This window comes from Lithobates pipiens, unplaced genomic scaffold (genome assembly GCF_037356315.1).
Source record: "Lithobates pipiens isolate NorthernLeopardFrog02 unplaced genomic scaffold, aLitPip1_a1.2 Scaffold_10, whole genome shotgun sequence".
In the NCBI taxonomy this organism is placed as follows: Eukaryota; Metazoa; Chordata; class Amphibia; order Anura; family Ranidae; genus Lithobates; species Lithobates pipiens.
In genome coordinates this window covers 113096214-113113056 of record NW_027507686.1, presented here as the reverse complement: position 1 = coordinate 113113056, position 16843 = coordinate 113096214, and the positions used below count along the sequence as shown (strand labels likewise).

Below are 16843 nucleotides of genomic sequence, written 5' to 3'. Positions count from 1 at the left end.
TTGCAGATATGAAATACCTGAGCCAGGTGGTTCCCTAGGCATGTTCACAGCAGCAAGAGAGATGTGATACTCTATGCTTGCTATTTATGGAGACAGCTGGGGGAGGTTCTGCCTGCCATTGGGGGCCAATCCTCCCCCATTAGCCCACAGGTGAGACTGGGTGTCTTAGCAAGTCATAAGCCTACCAAGTCTGCAGACATGGAGATAAATATATGTGTCTAGATAGACCTAAAAATAAGAGAATCTGCAGACATAGGGATAAATATATATCTTCCTAGTAAGTGCATAAAATTGAAAATCCTACAGCAGACTACAAAGTTACCAAGCTGATAGGAGCTGCTATTTATGGAGACAGCTGGGGGAAGAGATACAGTCTGCCATTGGCATCAATCCTCCCTCATTAGCCTGCAGGTGAAACTGGGCATCTGATCCCCTGGCCTCTCGGCGCACGGTGCAGCTCCACCCCTTTAGGCGCACACAGCAGTACCATGGAAACCCCCGGAAGCCACCCAACAGGGAGCCCAGAGCACGAGGGTGATACGCCCACCAGTGAGCAGTATTGGGAGAACATGAACCACATAGGAGCAGCCACACCAGACCCTGATGTGGACAGCCTGTGTGTACCGGGCAGAACTAGGGGATGCCTGAGCAGGCACCGCTCCCCTAGTGGGTCTATTGTACATATTCTGTGGCAGGTCAGCAAGTGTTTAAAACTAGGACATTTTTTTATTTATTTATTTTTTGGTTGATCTTTTTGTTTATTCAGAAAAACGTAACAAAATTAAACACCACCAAAAGAAAGCTATATCTGTCTCAACATTTTTCAAAATGTCATTTGGACATAGTGTTGCATGACTGAGTAATTCTCATTCAAAGTATGACAGTGCTGAAAGCTGAAAAATGGCTTGGACTGGAAGGGGGTGAGAGTGCCTGGACATGAGGGGGTTAATATAGCACCTAAGTCTCTGAAATCTTTTTTTAGGACACTCCATCTTACTCTGACTTTGTCATTTGTACCAATATGTACTATGACAGTTGGGTCCTCCCCAACCCCACCCAACAGTCTGTCCATCCAGTCCGCAATGTGCCAAACCTGGGTGCCCAGTAAACAACATACTGTTTGGCAATCATAGTTTTTGTGACAAGTAGCCCTATCTGTTCTGGTCCTCTGTCACCAATTTCTGTCTATCCATTTCTGTGACCTTGTCCCCATCGTCACTGGAGGAGTTGTTCCCCTGGCTGCTAGGGAAGGTTCTGAACTGATATCCCCAACATCACTATCACTCCACCACTATCACCCAACTAGTGCTGGGGCAAGGTCATCTAGCGCCCAGGCTGAAGATGCCAAACTACACCCCCCTGCATATGACCATTATACCATAAGCTGTAGGATCATTGTGTGTCAGCAGAAAAAAACCTCCTTCCTCCCCCAATAAGAAAATCGGAGCACCAATCTGCATGCTTACCCATAAGCATAAATTCTTTTTGAAAGCTAAAGCTCTCCCTAAACAAATAATTCTCCTCTTCCCTTTCCAATCCCCCCTTGCTGAAATCTCCCCTCTGAGCAAAAATCTCCCACCCCCCTCCCAGCTCAAATCCTCCCCCTCCCAATCCCCCTCCAAGTATAAATCAACTTTTTTTTTTTACTGGGAACTATTTCTGCAAAACTGAAGATTTAGACTGTGGTAAAATCTGCAGGTCCTCAGCTACAGTATATCTCTCAACCATTTCAACCAGCTGGTCTGTCATTTTGGGGTCTCCGTTGTTTCTCTCTCTTCTCTCAGAGTGTCAGATATTGTTCGCAAAAAGCGATTCATAAAAACCTGCTCACCTTGGGTTGCAACCACTTTTTGGTAAAATTAATAAAGTAAGTCATACATCTGGGATCTCAATGGTTTTAAAAGACTTATATACCCATCGATGCACTGAAACGTGCAGGCTTCTCTGCTTAAACCTTCTTTTAGTCCAGGGCAACACTGAGTTGCCTCAAGGCTCAAAGTAAGCATTTTGGGGTTCACCTGCTATAAAATGTGCAATGAGCTCTACACTAGACATGTCCATTAATTTTCATCCGAATGCATTTTCGTCCGAATTTCAGGTATTTTCGTTATCGTTTTAACAAACGATAACGAAAGTGCAGAATCCGAGAAACAAAAGATCCGACATAAAAAAATGCTTTATTTTCATTTTCGTTGTGACAACAGTTCGATATAGATAGGAGATTTGACGTGACGCTGACAATAACAATCTGTGTCTATTGAACCTGTGGTCGAATGTGCCTAACCTTAACTCTATTAGTCCAGGATTATTCTACATAGAGAGAAAAGATTTGACATAGAGAGAAAAGATCACTGCTGGAATTGGGTGGGGGAAGTAAAATAAAAATAATGATGATGATGAATGTTATTGGCTGATTGTAACCAAAGAGGAGGAGTTGTCAAATAGCTAGAAATAAGTACAAACGTACAGCCAACTTACTTTCACTTACGATTGCTAGCAGAGAGACAGTGGCGGAATTATAGGGTTCGCCAAGATCGCCATGGCGACCGGGCCCCTTGCTGCAGGGGGCCCTTGAGGGCCCCCTGTACTCTTCGATAGGAGGGGAAGCTGAGAGGAGCTCCCCGATCATCAGCCGAACTGAAATCGGCACTATGCAGGGAACTCCTCACATTAGTAAAAGCACAGTGTGTGCTCTTTGTCTCCCCCTAGAGTGCAGTACCTGGCAGGAAAAGCAAAGGTAAATGTCTGCCATTTTTATTTTATTTTTTTATAAGACTATCTACTGTATTTGTCTTTATATGTGTGTGTGTGAGCATGCATGTATGTGTGTGTGTGAGCATGCATGTATGTGTGTGAGCATGCTTGTATGTGTGTGTGTGTGTGAGCATGCTTGTGTGTGTGTGTGTGTGAGCATGCATGTATATATGTGTGTGTGTGTGTGAGCATGATTTTATGTGTGTGTGTGTGTGAGCATGCTTGTGTGTGTGTGTGTGAGCATGCTTGTGTGTGTGTGCGTGAGCATGCTTGTATGTGTGTGTGTGTGTGTGAGCATGCTTGTATGTGTGTGCGTGTGAGCATGCATGTATATATATGTGTGTGTGTGTGTGAGCATGATTGTATGTGTGTGTGTGAGCATGTGTGTGTATGTGTGTGTGAACATGCTTGTATGTGTGTGTGTGTGTGTGTGTGTGTGAGCGTGAGCATGATTGTGTGTGTGTGTGCGTGTGAGCATGCATGTATATATGTGTGTGTGTGTGTGAGCATGCTTGTATGTGTGTGTGTGTGTGTGAGCATGCTTGTGTGTGTGTGTGTGTGTGTGAGCATGCTTGTGTGTGTGTGAGCATGCTTGTATGTGTGTGTGTGAGCATGCTTGTGTGTGTGTGTGTTCATATATGTATGTATGCATGTGTGTGTGCATGTATATGAGTGTGCATGTATGCATACTGTATGTATGTGAATGTGTTTATCAGTGGCGGTGCATCCAAAAGGGCGCACATGTACCGCCCCCTCTCTCCAGCCACCCCCTCTATGACCAATGGATAGATTCATGCATAGCATAGCATGAATCTATCCATGGCCACCGCTGCCACCCCCATATTTAGGTGTCTGGTCCCTTTTGGGGTGCCGGACGCCTGAATTACAGCAGCGGGGGGGGGGGGGGGGGGGTTTGCAGCACCTGATTAGAGCCATAGGCTCTAATAGGCTTCAAAATAGGTGAACTGCGAGCACCATGCTTGACGCTCACAGTCCACCCAGGTGTGTTAGAAAAGTGAATTAACCACTTGACCACTGGGCACTTAAACACCCTTAATAACCAGACCAATTTTCAGCTTTTGGTGCTCTCACATTTTGAATGACAATTACTCAGTCATGCAACACTGTACCCATATGACATTTTTGTCCTTTTTTTCACACAAATAGAGCTTTCTTTTGGTGGTATTTAATCACCTCTCAGTTTTTTTTTTTTTGTGCTATAAAAGAAAAAAGACTGAAAATTCTGTGAAAAAATAAATTTTTCTTCGTTTCTGTTATAAAATTTAGCAGATTAGTAATTTTTTCTTCATAAATTTTGGTCAAAATTTATACTACTACATATCTTTGGTAAAAATAAGTACAAATTGGTGGATATTATTTGGTCTTTGTGAAAGTTATAGAGTTCACAAGCTATGGCGCCAATATCTGAAAATTGATCACACCTGAAGTACTGACGGCCTATTTCAATTCTTGAGACCCTAACATGCCAGAAAAGTACAAATACCCCCCAAATGACCCCTTTTTGGAAAGAAGACATTCCAAGGTATTTAGTAAGAGGCATGATGAGTTTTTTGAAGTTTTCATTTTTTCCCACAATTCTTTGCAAAATCAAGATTTTTTTTCCTTTTTTTTTTCCCACAAAATTGTCATATTATCAGGTTATTTCTCACACACAGCATATGCATACCACAAATTACACCCCAAAACACATTCTGCTATTACTCCCGAGTACGGCGATACCACATGTGTGAGGCCGCGTACACACGCGCGGACTGTTTGCCCAACCTTGTTCGTCAAACAGTTTCGGCAAACAGTCCGCTCAAAATTTGCATGAGCGGACTTGCCCACACACGAGCGGACTGTTTGACGAACAAGGTTGGGCAAACAGTTCGCTCAACTTTTGAAATGAACGGACTCGCCCACGTAAGGAGGAGGCAAATCCGCCCATTTCGAGCGCGTGTACAGGTAGGCGGGGCCCGCGAAGGAGACGTCGCGGGCTCCGCCGCCTGGAATGGGCTTAAAGGGGAACCCCCAACGCCGAAAAAAATCGGCGTGGGGGTTCCCCCAAAGTCCACACCAGACCCTTGTCCGAGCACGCTACCCGGCCGGCCAGGAAAGGGGGGCGAGCGAGCGCGCCCCCCCCTCCTGAGCCGTACCAGGCCGCGTGCCCTCAACATGGGGGGGTGCCTTGGGGAAGGGGGGGCCGCGCGGCCCCCCCACCCCAAAGCACCTTGTCCCCATGTTGATGAGGACAAGGGCCTCTTCCCGACAACCCTGGCCGTTGGTTGTCGGGGTCTGCGGGCGGGGGGCTTATCGGAATCCGGGAGCCCCCTTTAAGAAGGGGGCCCCCGGATACCGGCCCCCCACCCTATGTGAATGAGTATGGGGTACAATGTACCCCTACCCATTCACCTGTGAAATAAAGTACCAAAAAAAACACAACACAGGGGGAAAAAATATTTTATTGCACAGCTCCGGGGGTCTTCCGTCTTCGGGGGTCTTCTCGCCGGACTCCTCCGCTATCTGTGTGTAGCTCTTTTACTAGCGGAGGAGTCCGGCTTTCTTCCTCCCCGCCGCCGGCCTCTTCTCCCGACTTCGGGGGTCTTGTCCCCCTCTTCGGTTCTTCTGCCGGGCCACCGCGCCTTCTTGTAGCTCTTTTACAGGCGGTGGCCCGGTCTTCTGTCGCCGCTGTCGTCGTCGCCGCCGCCGCCGCCGCCGCCGCCTTCCGTTCTTGTTCTTCTTCTTGTTCTTCTTCTTCTTCTCCTGGAGATGTTGACTCGACGATCTCTCCGGCCGGAATGCCAGGGACACGCTCCGCTGCCACTTATATAGTGACAATGGGGCGGTGTCACATGGTATATGTCACATGGGTATATAAAAAACATTTATATATATAAAGACCCTGGAGAATACAATGTTGGTCGTTGCAAATTTTTATCTCACACGGTATTTGCGCAGCAATTTTTCGAACGCATTTTTTTGGGGGAAAAAACAGTTTTGTGCTTAAAAAAAAAAAAAACAGTAAAGTTAGCCCAATTTTTGCATAATGTGAAAGATGAAGTTATGCTGAGTAAATAGATATCGAACATGTCACTCTTCAAAATTGCACATGCCCGTGGAATGGCGGCAAACGTCGCTACTTAAAAATCCCCATAGACGACGCTTTAATTTTTTTTTACTGGTTACATGTTTTGAGTTACAGAGGAGGTCTAGGGCTAGAATTATTGCTCTCGCTCTAACGTTCACGGCGATACCTCACATGTGTGGTTTGAACACCGTTTTCATATGTGGGCGGGGCTTACGTATGCGTTCGCTCCTGCATGCGAGCACATGGGGACAGGGGCGCTTTAAAAAAAAAAAAAAAAATGATTGTTCATTTTACTTTATTTATTTTAGTTTGACACTTTTTTCCCCCCAAAAAATTTTTTGATCACTTTTATTCCTATTACAAGGAATGTAAACATCCCTTGTAATAGGAATACGGGATGACAGGTCCTCTTTACAGTGAAATCTGGGGGTCAATATGACCCCACATCTCACCTCTAGGCTGGGAAGCCTGAAATAAAAAAAAAGAAAAGAAAAAGATTCTGTCTTTGATCGTATTGGCGAGTTGGTAGAAGCACTGGAGGGCAGTGAGGGGTGGGGGAGGGGGCGTCTATGGTTGGGTATTGCAGGGTATCACCGAGTATGGCTGGGTATCTCCGAGTATGGCTGGGTATTGCAGGGTATCTCCAAGTATGGCAATTTATGGCAGGGTATTGCAGAGTATTGGCGGGGTATTGACAGGTATTGGCGGGTATTGGCGGGGTATTGGGGGTATTGCAGAGTATTGGCGGGTATTGCAGAGTATTGGGGGGTATTGGGGGGTATTGGGGGGTTAAATTTGGTGAGCAGCGATGTGGGCACTGCAGATGCAGCCCACATCGCTGCTAACACCGATCTCTTTCCCCTACGCTGTACCGATCGGTACAGAGAGGGAGAGGGAGGAACCGGCGTCATAACATGACGCCGGTTTGTTTACAAGTGATCACTCCGTCATTTGACGGAGCGATCACGTGGTAAACGGCCGCGACGAGCGGCCGTTTACCGTTATGCGCCGGGTCCACTGGACCCCGCGGTCATGGATGATCTCGTGTGCGCGCCCCAGGGGGCGCGCGAGAGCAGAATTCTGGGAGGCCATTAATTAACGGCCTCTCAGAGTTAAACAACCGCCCTGAAGCCGTTAATCGGCAATGGGCGGTTGTTAAGTGGTTAATATTCACTTTCCTAACACTGAACCGCCTCTCCACCAATCAGGTGTGCGGGTCTGTTACCCGTCAACTGATTTGTCGAAATGATAGGCACAGCTATTGGACGCCTATCAAGAGGAGAGGACGGGAGATGAGGATGGCAGGAGATGCATGGAGGACCCCGCTCATGGCCATTACCCACTGCCCCACCAAGACAGGAAAAGTGTCAGGCAGACAGGGAGCGGGCGGTGGGGGTTCACAGTGGCAGCATTTGATGGACACACCAACAGCATTTGATGTGCACAGTGGCGCCATTTGATGGGCACAGTGGCAGAGCTTGATGGGCACAGTGGCAGCATTTGATGGGTACACTGGCAGCATTTGATGGGCACACTGGTGGCATTTGATGGCACAGCGGCAGAATTTGATGGGCACAGTGGTGACGTTTGATGGCACAGTGGTGGTGTTTGATGGTACAGTGGCTGCAATTGATGGGCACAGTGGCTGTAATTTATGTTTTTTTCTGAATTTTTCAGTTTGCTTGCGCCCCCCTAAAAATTTTGAGCACCAGCTGCCACTGGTTTATATGTGTGTGCATATGTGAATTTTCCTCCTGCAGCCGCTGAATGCCTGTGGGTGGGAGAGGAGGAGAAGTGGGGGGAAATGGAGAAATCGGTTCCTTTATATGCAGCCACCCACTTGGGACCGGGCCCTGGTGTTCCACCATCGGGCTCGGAGAAAAGAGCCCTGTCCGGAGGTCGGGGGGGGGGGGGCCCTCCATGGTTTCTTGCATCGGGGCCCTGAAGGTTCTAGTTACGCCACTGCAGAGAGAGACACACACACTGAATCATTTCAGAAGACAGTCTATCTTAGCTGGTCAGAGAACTTAAAATATTTAGCAATTAAGAATAAGCACAGCAGCAGAACAATAGTGAAGCAAGCTACAGTTCAACTTAACTTTTTCATAATAATCTGCTGCTATTGTGTTAGTGTTGTGAACTTGATATTGATACTAGTGTTGCTAATGTTGTGATAGCCACAGAGGCTGCCCCTGTTGTGGGGGGGGGGGGGGGATTTATTGTAATAGATTCTATATTATAGATTGAGATTCTATATAGATTCTATATACCCTATCTTGTTACCTGTCTGATCAGTGATCACTATCACCAGTCCATTTTCTGTTTGAACTATATACATTCAACATGAACGACAAAGATTCGACAAAGCAGTGAAAAACATACAAACATTGAATCTTTGGCTTATGGTGTCTGTCGAAAGTTCTAAGAAGATTTGACGGAGCAGCTAAACTATACGGAGTCATACAGTTTAGCTAATCTTCTTTGAACACGACATTCGACAGAGACCATAAGCTTTCAATAACAGATTCAACTAATTTTCGGGAGTAACTAAATAAATGTATTTTTCGGACAAAAACGAAATTCCAAAACAAAATATTTCAGTGTGCACATGTCTACTATACACACTACACTTTCTGCCATCTTCCTTGGGCAGCAATTCTTGAAAAAGGGGCAAGAAAGACTTCCACATTAAATGCTGTTGTCATTTATTGCAGGAAATGACTTGCACACCAGCTTGTGTATGACAGGTACTGGAGCCATAGAGTCTTCCCTATCTTTGCCAAGGACCTAGGCTACCTCCTTCAGGATATCTCAGTTCAATCACTGGGCCTCTAACTGCACAAACCTGGTCAAACACCTGCGTTATTATTTAGACATTTTAATCTTCCTGCACTGCTGTAGTTTGAATCAACAACTGCATTAAACACTCTCATTTACAGGCTGATTAGAGTGTTGCTGCATCTGACAACATTTGTGATACTTTCACACTTACGGATCACCGTTCCTGGGGTAAAGGGACCCTCACACTCAGGCTTGGGACAAGGGGGTAGCAGAAGGGAAGGGTGCCCCGGGTGCAGTAATAACCTGTGGGGAAGGGGTGCGCTGGGAGTTTCCACTGCTTCTCCTGCCCCACTGACAGGAGTGACAGTCATTTTAACTCACATTCACTGCAAAATGTCCCAGTTCTCCAACTCCTCAGTTCCAGCTGCTCCAACTCTGTGTAAGCTCTCCTTCTTCACTGAACCCTATCTACTCTGGACAACTTGCTCTCCTTCCCAAGTCACTTCACGTTCTTCCCTCTTTAATTTCTGTCACTTAGTCCAATACCACAGGGGAGAATAATTTTTGCCAGGATGCAAAGCATTATGGCAGCAGCATGTACAGTATATAACCCAATATGGTTGCTTCAGCAGCTTGAGGAGGGGGGCGGTAAATCCGCAGCTCAACCGCATTAGGACTTGTTCACACGGGTGGGCAGGGGGCAAAAGCTGGAGGTTAAGCTGCAGTTTTACCTCCGCTGTGCACCAACCTGAACAAGAGGATGCACCTGCTCAAGGCTGTACACATGGAAAAAATTTAATGGCAGGTTTCTGTGAATAGGGCTGTATCACAACAATTCTGCACACAGTTGAAGCAATATTTTCAGTGTTAAAACATGCAGTGAGGAGATGGCAAATTTCCAGATCGCCGCCTGCAAAACACCATCAAGAGTCCTTTCAGCCCCCTTCTTCCCTCAGAGCCCCCCATTTAGTTCCATGCACCCTTCAGAGCTTATCTCCCAGTTCTTCTCCCCTCCCTTTATCTCACTGACATACAATAGATGCCAATCAGTACAACTCAGTGACACCACCAATGCAGGGACATTTTTCCTTTCAGTAACACCACTTACACAGGGCCATTTTTCCTTTCTGTATTAACATCATCAATATTTTTTTTCCTTTTCAACTATTAGTCCCATATTTGTGCACTGTTTTTAAACTCTTCCGTTTGCTATGGTGTACCATAACTATTGGTTCTATTTCAGCACGTCACCAACATTAGAAACTTTACACCACTATTAGCCCTATCCCCTATTTTTATTTTATTTTTTTCTGCACAAAAACTGTTATTTACTAATATACTACATAACATGCGTATATTTATTTTTCTTTTAAAGATTGAAATTGTGCAATTTGGAAAACGAGTTCTCTGAACCAAATTTTCTGACATCTTTATGACATTTTTTTTTTTTTTATCACTAGTATGTTTTAATATGTATGTTAACACATATATTGTCTCTGAGACTGCTGCTGCTGGTGAAAGCTTAATTGAGTGGTGTAATGGTTTGTTATCAATAAATAAAATTGCTGTCAAATGTTTGCTTTTCTAAAAACCTTCAGACAAATCTGGTCTGTCAGGCATGGAGTGGACATTTCAGAGTAACAAAGTCCAGACCCACTGTACTCTTTAAATACGAGCACACATACTGTAGATCCATCGATTGTTTAATTAATATTTTTAACACTGTACAATATTTAAAAATGAAAAGATTAGTAAATGGTTAGTATATTATATATATATTGTATTTTTATATTTTATAACACAAAATCTGTCACCTTCATAGCTAATAAGTAGTCAAGGTGATAATCATTTACATATTTAGTTTGCTTCTCTATTAGCACAAATGTATCTAAAATATTTTCTATAAAAGTGCAATGCCAAACAATCTGTCTCACATAGATAAAAGACTCAAACTATTTGTATACTAGTTGTGTTTTGTTGCATCATGAACACACTACGCTTGCTTTTATAATCTTGCATTGGCACGACGGAAAAGCTTTAACTATCATGTTATAAGCATCAAGATGCTCCTTTTAGGCTCTGTTTACACATGAGTGATCTGAATCCCGGGCGGAATCTCCACGATTCTGCCTGCGATTTGAAATCATGGCAAATCGTGGGACACTTGTGCGATGCCCGATTTTGCCGTGATTGTCACGTGATAAATCGTGACAAATCTCAATGTGCGATGCTGTCGCTCAAAAGAAGCTCCTGCTCCTTTTTGAGTGACAAACATTGGGCTACCATTAAAAAGCAATGGCATCGCACAAGCGTCCCGTAATTTGTCATGATTTAAAATCGTGCGCATAATCAGAGAGATTCTGCCCGTGATTCAGATTACTCAGGTGTGAACGGACCCTTAGGGTTTTTAATATGAAACAGATGACTAATCTTTGTTTCATCCTTGTATATAAGACAATATTTACCAGTTCATGCTATCCTTCCCTCTATAAGTAAGAGTGTGAGATCTGGTTTTGCCTCTGTTTTGTCCACATTCCCTTTTCCGTAGCGGTTGACGACATGTGGTAACAACAGCTATCAGCCCATGAGCAACCCACATTACTCCTATGAGTAGGAGGACAGGGATGTATCTGAAGAACATAGAGGTGAGATTTAAGGTCCCCCTCTAGGCTTTGTGCTTGATTGGCATATAACAGGAACAGCACATGGCATGCCCTATAATATCAACCAGTGCAATAAGCTTAGAGGACAAATTATTGGGACCACTCACTTTCTTGCCTGGCTGTATGGCTGTAGTTTGCAAGGTAGCCATTTCATTACAGAGTATAGAGTAAGGCTTAGCATTCATTAAATCACACAAATATTGATGTTATTAAAACCAATTAAAAATTAATGACTAAATGAATAATTGATCATAGTTTCCATGTATAGACTATCAGGTACATTTTTAAATGATCTACCAATTAAATGTACTTTTCTTGTGAAGGAGTTTCTATTTTGCTAATTTGTAGATGTAAAAATTTGAAGCTATGAACCTTTACTGTTAAGTTTAAGCATTTATTTTTAACAATTTGTTAGTTGTAAGACTAGTACTTATAGTGCCTTTAAAAAAAGTATTCATACCCCTTGAAATTTTCCACATTTTGTCATGTTACAGCCAAAAATGTAAATGTATTTTATTGGGATTTTATGTGATAGACCAACACAAAGTGGCACATAAATGTGAAGTGGAAGAAAAATGATAAATGGTTTTCAATTTTTTTTTACAAATAAATATCTGAAAAGTGTGGGGTGCATTTGTATTCAGCCCCCTTTACTCCGATACCCCTAACTAACATCAAGTGGAAACATTTGTCTTCAGAAGTCACCTAATTAGTAAATAGAGTCCATTTGTGTGTAATTTAATCTGTATAAATACAGCTGTTCTGTGAAGCTCTAAGAGGTTTGTTAGAGAACCTTAGTGAACAAACAGCATCATGAAGGCCAAGGAACACACCAGACAGGTCAGGGATAATGTTGTGGAGAAGTTTAAAAAAGGGTTAGATTATAAAAAAAATCCCAAGTTTTGAACATCTCACGGAACACTGTTCAATCCATCATCCAGAAATGGAAAAAGTATGGCACAACTGCAAACCTATCAAGTCATGGCCGTCTACCTAAACTGATAGGCCAGGCAAGGAGAGCATTAATCAGAGAAGCGGCCAAGAGGCCCATGGTAACTCTGGAGGAGCTGCTTAGGTGGGATTATCTGTCCACGGGTCAACTATTAATCCTGCACTCCACAAACCCAGCCTTTATGGAAGAGTGGCAAGAAGAAAGCCATTCTTGAAAGAAAGCAATAAGAAGTCCCATTTGTAGTTTGTGAGCCATATGGGGGACACAGCAGACATATGGAAGAAGATGCTCTGGTCAGATGAGACCAAAATTTAACTTTTTGGCCTAAAAGCAAAACGCTATGTGTGGCAGAAAAATAACACTGCATATCACCCTGAACCCACCATCTGCACCGTGAAACATGGTGGTGGCAGCAGGGGTCATACTCTCATATGCACGAACGCTTCAAAAGTGGTATTTTTCATCCAATTTTCGTATTGTGTGTATGAAGCTCAACTGTGCTTCCATGCAAATGTGAACATCATTTTCTGATCTTTATTGGGGAATGTTATTTTGTATATAGAGTGTTTATGTGGTGAGTTTGCACTTTTCATTGAACAGAGTTTGGATAACACATGGTTAAACGGAAAGGTCATAAATGAACTGCACATTATCTGGACAGAATGCTTGGGGAGATAGTTATATGTTCCTGCTTAGGAGATGTATGTTAGCTTGGGGGGCTGCAAACTCTGCAGGGCTCCAACACACACTTGCTACTATTCCAACCCTTCACATATTTCCACATAAACTTCCCTCCTGCATTAAACTTTGCCAGGTATTGTACTCAGCTTACCACCCCAAACTGATGTTCCTCTCTCAGCTCACCTCTCTCCCTGCATGTCCTGTGAGCAGAATAGCTGTGCTCCTCCTCTTGGTTCTCTCATCATATGGCACTGAAGATGAAGGAGGGGGGATTCAGCGGGACACACAGAGCAAGTATGCAGGAGACTGGGGGGGAAGGGGAAGATGAGGAGACAGAAAAACAGGAGGGGCTGGCGAGGAGGAGCATATCACGAGAGGTCTGACTAAATACAATCTCTAAGTAGACCTGATCTACCCATCAGCTAGCTGTGATTGACAGGTTGATCGAAGCGGAAGCTGTCATGGGACCCCCTACTGGTAATGCCTGAATGGTCAGGTGTTTGACACTTACTATTGCGAGCTGTGTCGGCAGCTGCTGGTGTAGCACCTGCCACACAGCTCGCATACTTCAAAGTCTTGCAGGACACGGCTGCTAATGGGAACTGAGTTCCTGTTGTAGAAAAAGTACAGGAACTCCTTTCCCATGCGTTCCCGCAGGACTTGAGCCCTGGGTGGCAGCATCATGTTGTGGGATGCGTTTCTTTAGCAGGAAGCTGGTTAGAGTTGATAGGAAGATGGATGGAGCTAAATACAGGGGAATCTTAGAAGAAACCCTGTAAGAATCTGCAAAAGACTTGAGACTGGGACAGAGGTTCACCTTCCTGCAAGATAACGACCCTAAACCTACAGCTGAAGCTACAGTGGAATGGTTTAGATCAAAGCCTATTCATGTGTTAGAATGGCCCAGTCAAAGTCCAGACCTAAATCCAATTGAGAATCTGTGGCAAGACTTGAAAATTGCTGTTCACAGATGCTCTCCATCCAATCTGACAGAGCTTGAGCTATTTTGCAAAGAAGAATGGACAAACATTTTACTCTCTAGATGTGCAAAGCTGATAGAGACATCCCCAAAGACTTGCAGCAACAACAATTTTAAAAACCATTTATCATTTTCCTTCCACTTCACAATTATGTGCCACTTTGTGTTGGTCTATCCTATCACATAAAATCCCAATAAAGTACATTTAATTTTTGGTTGTAACATGAGAAAATGTGGAAAATTTCAAGGGGTATGAATACTTTTTCAAGGCATTGCAATCAGTATGTGCTAGGCTAGATTATGAAATGGCTCCTGAGACACATGTGCGTCCCCGGAACTTGTGGGTGCTGCATTGTTCAGTCTGCAGAAACATCTGAAGGATAATCCAAGCTGTCTCTTTCTCTCCCCTCAGACTGTATTCGGATAGTGTGCGGGCCCAGTAAGTCTCAAGCTGTATCTTTGCTCTTAATGCGCTTTCTACTGAAACTGTTTTCCTATTTACTTGTCAACTTTATTTGCTATCTTTCTCATAATTCTATCTGTTGTTCTGTAAAGTGTATTCTCTCTGTCCTCTTCATGATGCTCTCTTTGCACACCTTACATTTTCTTTGTTTTAAGTGTGTCATTTGGATGGCATTGTTCTACAATTTTTTTTTTTAGCCTGGACACACAGATACTTAAATCATTTGTGCTTAAGCAAAGTTCTGAAAAAATAAGTTTGAGTTGCAATTCCAGCTTTAGTGTTTTTTTGCCTTCAGTGTTTTTGTCGTTTTCTGACATTCATCTTTCTCTCTCTCTCGCTCTCTTTCTCTTTCTCTCTCTCCAATGGCTGGCAACTGTTAAGCACATATAATAAAATGTTCATTTGCAATAGCTGTATTTTTCCTGTACTGCATATATTACAAATATGCAGATATGTATGTACTGTAATAGTCCACTTCAAATCCACAAGTCTAGCTGTGATTCAGGACCAAGAGAACTCATGGCAATGAGAACAAAAGGTGTTAAGAAAATTGTTTAAAATACTTAAAGTGGTTGTTAACCTATTATAATATGATCATGAACATGATCATGCCATCCCCTCTGTTATATAATGCTATGTGCCCCTGTGCCTGTGCTGTATTAAAAAAATGCCCATATCACCATATATCAGAGCGGCTCCTGGCTCACGTGACTCCTCAGCTCTCTCCTCTCTCCGGCTGACCACTATAGTGGATGGGGCGAGCACTGCTGCTGACATCAGAGGAGGAGAGAGGAGAGAGATCCAATGAGTCACGTGAGCACCGGGAGCCGCTCTGATATACAGTATAATCTGCATCTTTTTTATACAACACAGGGGCACATAGCGTTATATAACAGAGGGAATGGCATGATCATAGTATAGATTTGATTGCACCTAGAGAGGAGGATCATGGAGTGGACAGAACTGACAGGCAGGGAGGGGAGGGGGGAGGAGGACACAGGAGATCAAAGAGCAGGGCTGTAGATTACGGAGGCACGCTAACTGACAACAGTGTCAGGGCTCAGCAGCCATATGATATACCATGATCGGTTTACAGAGGGCTGGCAAAGCCAGGCCAGATCAGGCAGGTTTTTTAGGTGATACACGGGGCTAAATTACACAAGCACTGTGTTGTATAACATGCTTTAAGGGAACAGGGTCCATTTTTTTTTAGGCTAACAAACATTTTAACAAAAAATAATAAAATAGGGTTTCTATACTTATTGTAAAATCCTTTTCTTGGAGTCTATTGAGAGACAGAGGAATTTTTTCACCTTCATGGTTATAAGCCTACAGGCCTACTACCATAGTGCCTTGGTTTTTTTAGCAAAGCCGTAGCTAGAGAATTATAAGAGGTGTACAACATAGGACCTCTGACCCTCAATTTACACAAAAGAGTTTTATGGTGCGTCTATTAAGGGACATTTGGGGTCTTTCACCTTTGGAGTATCCAAAAGTAGTCCAACTGAATGGTAGGCAGAACAGAAAACAAATGTTATCAGGCTCAGGACTACAAGCCATAAAAAATTGGGGTCTATTTGTAGCTCAAAGGGATACTTGAAGAAACCTTATGCCCAAAATCACCCTTGATGCAAAAGATCTGGAAAATCTGGTAGAGCCCACCAGGCATCTAACAGGAGTCTTTCCATTTCTGAGTATCACACCTGTCTAGGCCGATTCAAAACAATTGCAATAACTGCAATGCCCGCCATCTCCATCCTATAAGTAGACAAAGGAAAGGTTTCAGGGAAGGAAAGACATCATATATACTGGCCCAACAGAGTCAACAGAGCATCCACTGCTTCCAGTATAGGATTTCTGCATCTGGACTCGTCTAGTTTGTTTTTAAACCTGGAGACCAGGATTTCCATATCTGCTGTTCCCCACCTGTGACATACAGTATCTCACAAAAGTGAGTACACCCCTCACATTTTTGTAAATATTTTACTATATCTTTTCATGTGACAACACTAAAGAAATGATGCTTTGCTACAATGTAATGTAGTGAGTGTACAGCTTGTATAACAATGTAACTTTTCTGCCCCCTCAAAATAACTCAACACACAGCCATTCATGTCTAAACTGCTGGCAACAAAAGTGAGTACACCCCTAAGTGCAAATCTCCAAATTGGGCCCAAAGTGTCAAAATTTTGAGTGGCCATCATTATTTTCCAGCACTACCTTAACCTTTTTTGACATGGAGTTCTCCAGAGCTTCACATTTTGCCATTGGAGTCCTCTTCCACTCCTCCATGAGGACATCACAGAGCTGGTGGATATTAGAGACCTTTCGCTCATCCACCTTCTGTTTGAGGATGCCCCGCAGATGCTCAATAGGGTTTAGATCTGGAGACATGCTTAGCCAGTCCATCACCTTTACCCTTAGCTTCTTTAGCAAGGCAGTGGTCATCTTGGAGGTGTGTTTGGGGTCCTTATGTTGGAAT

At 43.7% G+C, this 16843-nt stretch overlaps 1 protein-coding gene across 30 annotated transcripts in view; it reads left to right on the top strand.

The window, feature by feature from the left end:
- Positions 1-16843, top strand: part of LOC143934091 (neurexin-2-like) — a 3463823-nt gene that overhangs the window by 1900121 nt on the left and 1546859 nt on the right. For 21 of the 30 annotated variants that reach the window (XM_077457482.1, XM_077457436.1, XM_077457634.1 and 18 more), the window contains one exon: positions 14311-14337. The exons of the other annotated variants lie outside the window; for them this stretch is intronic. In XM_077457482.1, coding sequence (XP_077313608.1) covers positions 14311-14337 — 27 coding nt within the window. The remainder of the gene's footprint in view (positions 1-14310; positions 14338-16843) is intronic. 30 annotated transcript variants of the gene reach the window in all.